The sequence below is a fragment of the Emiliania huxleyi genome (assembly GCF_000372725.1).
Source record: "Emiliania huxleyi CCMP1516 unplaced genomic scaffold EMIHUscaffold_333, whole genome shotgun sequence".
NCBI lineage: Eukaryota > Haptophyta > Isochrysidales > Noelaerhabdaceae > Emiliania > Emiliania huxleyi.
Window position 1 is genome coordinate 98,816 of NW_005199497.1, and position 8,149 is coordinate 106,964.

General features: G+C 61.2%; 2 protein-coding genes across 2 annotated transcripts in view; one reads left to right on the forward strand and one right to left on the reverse strand.

The window, feature by feature from the left end:
• Positions 1–2,560: 2,560 nt before the first annotated feature.
• EMIHUDRAFT_117316 (hypothetical protein) lies at positions 2,561–3,319 on the forward strand (the record flags this gene model as incomplete). The annotated part of the gene is made up of 1 exon (XM_005773604.1): positions 2,561–3,319. The coding sequence occupies one exon, from the start codon at positions 2,561–2,563 to the stop codon at positions 3,317–3,319; it is 759 nt and encodes a 252-aa protein (XP_005773661.1).
• Positions 3,320–7,819: 4,500 nt separating this feature from the next.
• The window catches only part of EMIHUDRAFT_444550 (hypothetical protein), a gene marked incomplete at its 3' end in the record, with an annotated part of 1,583 nt that continues 1,253 nt past the window's right edge, over positions 7,820–8,149 (reverse strand). Inside the window, exon 4 of the mRNA XM_005773605.1 lies at positions 7,820–8,066. Coding sequence (XP_005773662.1) covers positions 7,820–8,066 — 247 coding nt within the window. The remainder of the gene's footprint in view (positions 8,067–8,149) is intronic.

The following is an 8,149-nucleotide window of genomic DNA, read 5'->3' on the forward strand; positions in this document are numbered from 1 at the left end:
GCACCCGCCATGAGGTACTCAGCACAGAGACGAAGCCTAACGCATGAAAAATCACCTCATGGCTGTGGCCCACATATACATAAGACGGGTTCTGAGCCGATGGGCGTAGGGTGTCACTCAGCTTTTGGAGTAGTTACACGTAGTCAGTGAGAAAGTACCGATGAGGCACTAAAACCGTCTCCAGCCCGTTCTACGCAACCGTCGCCCAGGAGGGCCATGGCTCTTCATCTCTTGGCCTGGATTCATCGACTATGCAAAAAACACGGCTTCTAAGACCAATACAGCAGGCCAGCACTCTGTGCAGTGCACACAGAGCCGTTACATTCTCGTTGTGGGAACACTGTGTGTGGACTACACGTTACTCTTTTCGAGCAGATGTGTCCTACGAAGGTCGTACTTACCTCACACCTTTTGATTAACTCACTTCTGTTACGGGAGAACCGCCTAAGAATACACGTCACCAGACCCAAGATAAGTGCGGTTTGGGACGGCTCAGGCGTGCTGCCGATCGAGAGAGATTTGTGTTAGGTACAGCGAGCGCAGCGAGCCAGAAGCGAGAAGGGAACGTCAAGGAGAAAATCAGCAGATTCCAAGATTCAATCTCGTTTGACAAAACCCACACGGAGGTCGGGTAACTGGGAGTCGGGAGCTCGGGAGTATAAGAAAATCTCCCAAAATTTTCGTCGGCGCTGACGCGCCGACAAAGCTGGTGTCCGACCCCGACCGCCGGCCGAAACAGCCGCGTCCAGCCCGACCTGCGGCCGGCCGAAAATCATTTAGTCGGCGGACTTGTAGCGGGCGATCGCGCTGAACTGACGTGGGGGAGGGGGCGACAGGGAGGATGTGGCCTTGAGTTATGTGTACGCCAACTCAGGGTGTGTGGCAGCCCGCTGGCTGTGTTTCTTGTGAGCTTGTTTGTGTCTGTGTGTCGCTCGTGCGTGTCGTCATCATCTGTCCAGCGACCAGCGTCCACCCATACCGCGTTGGTGTCCAGTCTCCGAGCCTGGCTGTTCTTCACCTTTCTACCTACCTACCTAACTGACGGCAGGTAAGCCGGAAGGTGGGGGGCGGGGATGTGCCGGGTGGATCCCCAAGCGGGCGAGCCGGGCCCGTGCATAGTTCGGGCGCGGGGGGCGCTGGGGGGGGGAGCATGAGAAAGACGCACCGACATGCTGGTGGCTACCGGTCTCTTCATTGCCTGATTTTGACGATTCTCGTTGGACCGTCGCTCGGAGCGAATCCCCCAACCTCTCAGCTCAAAATTTATTTGTTTGGGCAGTGTTCGACCGGGCTAGTACTTGCCGGCGCCCTTCTTTGTTTTAGTAGTTAGTCTTGCGGGGTTGCCCTTGGCCGTTCGGCTGATTTATAAGATCCGCGAGACCTCGAGAGAGTAGTGCCGAACGCTCTTTTTGATCGAGGCAGGTGGCGTTTATTTTTGCGTGGGGCGGACATCATGCTGAAATTCTGGAAAAACCTGACCGGCCGCTGCGGTGCCCCTACCTACCTACCTACCTACCTACCTTACTTATGGGAAACTAAAAAAGAAATCACAGGATGGGTGAAGGTGGGGTACTATACCAACTAGAGTGATGGTTGGTGGTACTATCCTGCAACCACAGTCCTTCCTGTGACATGGCAGGCCACTCTCAAGCCCTACAAGCATCAGATCACCCATTTGGGGAGGGTTGACATCGTGATTTCCGGGGAAAATTTCTTTTTCTGCTGTGAAAATTCCAGCGTGAAGAGAGGGAAAAACCCGACGGGAGGGCCCAGACCCTACCTACCTACCCCGGCATGATGTCCGCCCCACGCAAAAATAATATACACCTGATCGAGGCAGGGCGTTCGGCTGGCTTCTCTGTGTACTTCGCCACAGGTCCGCAGGTCCAACCCTCGCCTTTCCCGTTCCGCTCGCGCTTGCCCCGCCGCGTCGACGCACATATGGCCGCGGGGAGCTGCACGCCCGAGCGGCGCGACGCCTCCTGCTCACGCAACCCGCCGCTCCCTCTCCGCTCCCACCATGCGATTCTCGGCCTCACAATCCCTGCCACCTCCCGTTCGCAGGTGAGGCTGCTGCCATCGGGGAGCCGCGAGACGCGGCCGCTGCCGCTCGTTCCCCACCCTTCCACCGAGCGAACCCGCCCGATTGCCCCCACTCTTTTCCGGCGAGAGAGCGACGCAGCCCGCTCGCTTGCCAATCGCTGCCCGGTTCCAGTCCTAGCGCCGAGGACACGAGAGAGTGTGCCGGTCGTCGCGATGCTAACGCCGAGGCGTGCTGCCCGTAGGTGTGGCAGTGACCTGGCTCGACCCTCTCTCTCTCTCTCTCTCTCTCTCTCTCTGAAGTTCGGCCGGGTGGTCTGCAGACCCCCGTCGTGAGTCGACGAGTGTTGCGACGGCGAGAGGAATGCTCCGCGCGGCTCTTCTGACTTCATTGTGCTGGTGGAGTTTTACGAGCGCGGAGGCAGTCGAAAGCACCTCGTGGCAGGCTGTCACAAGCGAGGAGGGCCCTGCTCGTGTGCGCAAGGCAGCACAGTCCATTGTGCCGACAACCGACAAAGTGATGCCGCATACCTATCATCTGATGTACGGCGCGCTGCTGCTACCGCTTGCCGCCATGCACGGTGACAAATTCAAGATGCTGGAGATCGGATTGGGATGCTCGATGGAGTACGGCCCGGGCGCTTCGGCTCGGTTGTGGCGAAGCCTCTTACCCACTGCAGAGATCTGGTTTGCGGAGTCAAATGGCCTGTGCGTGAATAAAGCCAGGGCCGAGGGCAAGCTGGATGGACTGCACACGATGATAGGGAGCCAGAGCGACCCGGAAACGCTGCGCCGCTGGGTGCACCAGAGCGGCGGCGGGTTCCATGCGATCATTGACGACGGCAGTCACTCCAACCGCGACATCTTGCTCACTCTCCGCATCCTCTGGCCGGCGCTGCGCGATGGCGGCCTCTATTTTATCGAGGATCTCCACGTGGGGCGGAGCCAGAATGGGCCAGTCGTCTCGGACGTGCTGCAGGGCTGGGCAGAGCGCCTCATGACCAACACGCGCAATGAGTCCACCCACGCACGGGCCAAGCCTCGCAACCATACGCCGCTGCCCCCGCGGCTCAAATTTGTGCTCATCCAGCGAGAGGCAGCCGTGATCGCCAAGTGCTCGGCCGAGGACCCGGCCGACGTCTGTTACGACGTTGGCGAGCAGCCCGAGTGGTGGGGCGCGCTGTTGGCCGACCTGCGCGATGGCAAGGATTACCCCAAACTCGGCATCCAGCGGCTGCAACAAAAGCGAAAGCAGGCGACAGGGGCCGCTTTTGGGTGAAATGAAAGCTCCCTCCTTACGAAAGGGTAGCTTATAACGCGAACGCTACAGCACACCGCATGCATCCACCAAGGGCAGAGCACGCCACCGCTGGCCTCCCTCCTTGCATCTTCTCAGACCGGCGTCCAGTAGCGCCACAATCTCAGTCTTGAGTTCAATGCTGAGTGTGGTCTCCCGCTATAGAGTGGTAGTCTCTGCCCACGAGCGAGTTGTGAGCACGGCTCGCCGCTCACACATGCAAAAAGCGTCGCGCGTCGCCGGGGCGCCGTCGAGCGCGCTCAATGAGCTGCTGATGCATTTCGAGGGACCACGAGGCGAGGAGCGACTCGTGCGCATCCACTGGCTTGCGGGCGCCATGGCGGGCGCTACGTCGTATTTGGAGGGCGCCAGGGGGCAAGGAGCACGTGGCGGCCCGCTGGCAGCAGAAGCGTGACGGACAGGGGTGATGCTCCGATAAACCCGCCGGATCTTCGACAAAAGCAGGGACATTTCTTTTTTTGGAAGGGTAGGTGTGAATACAGCTTTCTGGTAGGGTTACATCGACGAACTATGCGGCAATCGACTGGGGGGCAGCCCCCCAGCACATCCCGCACAGAGACCTGGATGTAACCCGATTGTGAGCGTGAGTGAAACCGCCGATGCGATTGCTCATTGCTCAGTCAGTGACCGACAGTCAGTCGCAGCAGACTTTGACGATTGGCGGCCTCGCGCCCTCAGTCGCCCTCCTCTACTAACGGCCCTGCCCCAGCCCAGATGCCTCATCCAGGGTGGTGCAACCACTCGCGCAGGGAGGGAGAGACAGTCGGCGATCTGCGCCGCGCAGATGAGCTCCGCCTCGTCTGCGTCGAGGACGTCCACCGCAGGGCTATCATAGCGCCATATGACGCACTGCCTGTTGTTCATTACTTCGCAGGTGCCAACGTCGAGGCAATCTCACTGGTGGCGGCTGCACTCCCGGCCGGCGGTAGGAGAGATGAAGGCTAATGTACTTGGCAGTGTACGGGGACTTCCGGCGTGAACAGTGCCCCGGGACGAAAGAGGAGGCGACGTCTCTCTCGTCCACGAGCGCCTCGATGTGCGCATCGACGGTGTAACCAGCTTTGAGAGACGGGAACGAACGGCGGTGAATCGCCGACAGGTGCGCCTTCGTTCCTACCACCACTCCCACCACCGCCAGCTCCGCCGTGGACCTTGCCGGGCCCTCTGATGATGTAGTACCGTGGAGCAGTTCGTCCGAGCCGTTGTTGTACTCTGCTGTGGCGCCAGCTCGGTGTACAATACGGACGAAGACGGCCACAGCAACGGTGTAACCAGCGCGAGCAGGCAGCGCGAACCGCTGTGCCTCGACGCCGGCCGCCGAAATCCTCTCCGAGTTCTTTGGCATAGGGGAACCCCAACCCTAAATTTTCTTCGCCTGCGGCGGGCCATCACTTGGATTCGCTGCTTTCGGATTCATTAGCTCTTTCGCACGCCTTTATCCGTCACTCCCCCGAAGATTGGAGGTGTTGATTTATGCACAAATCTATGTGTTGCGAGCGCTAGATGGCGAAATTTTCTTCGCCTCCGGCGGGGCCGCTCGCCGCGGGGCAAGAGAGGGACTTTTGTCGATGTCGGCTAGAAGTGCTGCACCTTTTTGAGAATTTCACCCACAGCCTCGCGAAAGCCATCCGTGACGACCTTCGGGTGAGTTGATCATGATGCACCAATCGAAGCCAAGTCCGGAGCGGAGGCCCGCTCGCAGATAAGAGATAAAGAGTAAAGAGATTCAGATTGGTTGCAGCCGTACGGCTGTAGCTTTATTACTAAAGTTATATTCAATATTGCGCGGAGATTTTCGTTTGGCTAGATGTAGAATGTAGAAACGGCATTGCGGCTCACGAAAAGCACGAGTTGTCATGCCCGGGGCCTCTCACTCAACACCAAGTCCCGGTTCATCAGATCTCCTGGGATGCATGTCGCACCCGCCCCAACCCTCGACCCGACCCACACCCATGCGCCTGCCCGACATGGCACACACGCACCGACGCGGCGCCACGCTCAGCGCGTCCCCACATGCAGTCGCGCGCCCCTCGCCGCGCGCGTGCTCGCGCGCTCTCTCTCGCTCTGCAAGCACCACGCGGCGCGGCGACGGCGGCGCGCTCAGAGGCGCTCGGAGCTGAGGCCGGCGGCGATGAACTCGGTCGAGAGATAGACGATGTCGTCGTCGATGAGCTGCGCGTCGCCCAGGATCTGCGTCGGCTTGAGCACCTGCTTCGTCTTGCGCCCGAGCAGCACGTCGGGCGTGATGAAGACGGGCGAGAAGTAGAGGTGGCACTGCGCCGCCTTCTTGCCCTCGACCACGGGCAGCAACGAGGGCTGCTTGGCGAGGTTCTCTTGCACCTGCCGGATAGGGGTGCGGCGTCAGGGTGCACGGTACACGGTGCACGGTGCACGGTGCACGGTGCGGCGTCAGGGTGCACTGTGCACGGTGCACGGTGCATGGTGCAGGGTGCAGGGTGCAAAGTGTGCAGGATATGAGTGCGGCGCGGGATGAGTGCGGCGCGGCACAACGATGACAATGTGTGTCGAGGGTGCGCGCGGTGGCGGCGCGGCGAAGATGCGGCGTCGCGGGTGCGCAAGTCGCGCGTGCGCGCGACGTACGCGGATCTGACGGAAGGCGGGGAGCGACGGTGCGCCCGGGAAGAAGTCCGAGAGCGGCCGCGGCGCCGCCGAGAGGAGGAGGCGCTCGGCGCCGTTGCCCTCTGCGTACGGGCTGATGATCGCGTCGTCGTTGAGCGGGATGGTGGAGGAGGAGGCGGTGACGGCGAGGGCGAGGCGCGGCGAGATGTGCAGCTGCGTGTCGGTAGTGGCTGTGCATCACGTCTCCATGCCGCCGTCAAGTCGGAGCCAGTCTGCGGCGACCACAGCGCTCACCGCAGGGATATGCGAGCTTTTCAGAGTCAAGCGATTGCGCGAAATCCCACACTGGTGGATTTTGGGGCGCTGTGGGCCCCCTAGCTAAAGCCGTACCCCAGCCTGGGCTCCCCCCCCCCCCCCTTCCCCGGCCCCCGCGGGCCGGCCCCGCCGCGTCTTGCGTCTAGACACAGAGTAGACGGCAGCTGGTGCGCGACTCAACCGTTCCACACCCTTAGGTGACCCCGCTGTGTGCTGGGAGCGTGAGCTGCGCCGCGTTCCGCATCATCTTCTCGCAGTTTTATGCGCGATCAACGGCTTCAGGTCCCTTCTCGCCGTCCGCCGTCTGCACTTGGACAGCAGGAACGGGGTCTGCCTGAGGAATCGAAGCGGCGCGCTTCACGGTGATACGCGTATTCATCTTGAGGACGTAGACGAGGGCGACAATGAACGCGAAGACAGCGGCAACCCCTCCGACTACGCCCCCGATGATCGCGCCAAGCGGAATCCGACCGCCACCGCCAAGCGGTGGTGGCGATGGCGGTGGCGGCGGTGGTGACGGTGGCGGTGGCGGTGGCGGCGGTGGCGGCGGTGGCGGTGGCGACAGAGACGGCGGCGGCGGCGGCGGTGGCGGCCGCGGTGACGCAGGTGGTGGCAACGGCAAATAAAAGTGATGTTCTGCGTCCTCGGGAGTCATGGCCTGCGTCTCTATCCCAATCTGGCTCCATGCCGTCTTGAGTGGTAGCATATTCTCCTCGGTCCCGACACCAACAATATTCCACGAAACAACTCTGGTCCCATCTGTGCCACGAGTTGGTTGTCCACAAGGCCAAAAGCAACCATCTGCGCCTCGCCATCTGCTCGGCGGTTGCCACCCCCTCCCCCTCCTCGAGTGCTTCACGGAATCGGCGGTCGAAAGCCGCCACCTCTAGCAAGCCCTGGAACACCGCCACAGGGAGCAGCTCGACCGGTGGCAGCGTAGACGCCGACTCGACAACCAACACGAACGCTGGCGGTTGTGGCGGCAGCGGCGGGGATGGTGGAGTGCCAGCATTGAGACCAGCGTGAGATTTTTGGTTGTCCAGGTGTCATTGCAGAACAAGCCCCAGGTCGCTGTGCCGAGCGGTGGCGAGGAGGACAGGAGTCGCCGGTGACAAAAGCAATGCCAGCACAGCTATGATCATGCCCGCCCCATGCACCAGGTTTCACGAACCACCAGGCACGTCCGTCGTCGAAGCAGTTGTGCTCCAAGTAGATATGGTACGATACCGAGGAGTCGATGAAGTACGGGGGCGTAGCCGGCAGCGAGATACTCCACATTGTTGAGGGCACCGTTTAGGGAAGAGCAGCTGTTTTGTCCCACCCCAGTGTCCGCTGTGGCCCACGTGATCACGAAAGCCGGTGGAGAAGGCGGCAGTCCAACGCAACGATTCTCATGCCCACACAGAAAGGACCAAAATGATGTACAAAGTTGCTGAGGCCTCTGGCAAGCAGTTTACTATGTAAACCCAATTTTGGTGTTTATAACATTTTTGGCTGGCCGCCTGGCAGCGGGGGGCCAGCCCCCGCCATGGGCCCCGCCGGCTGCGCACGGAAAATCTCCTAAGTCGATTTGTACCGGATTTTGAAGATTTTGGCAAAAGTGCGAAACCGAAAATGGCGTTTAAATTTGCGCACCTGCTGTCCGCCGCCTGCGGCGGCGCTGCGCGCCGCTGGCGCGCGCTGCGCGCGCGTTTTTGTTTGGGGTGCAGCGGCGCTGCGCGCCGCCGTAGGGGCGCCTGGGGGGGGCCTGCACAAAGGATGCGAGCTCGAGCACATCGACGCAATCGACGGCGGCATCGAGGAGGGGATCAACCTGGGTGGGGGTGGGGGATGGGTGGGGTGGGGTGGTTTGGGGGGGGGGGGGGGGGCCTGGTGGTAAAGGGGGGGGGGGGGGAA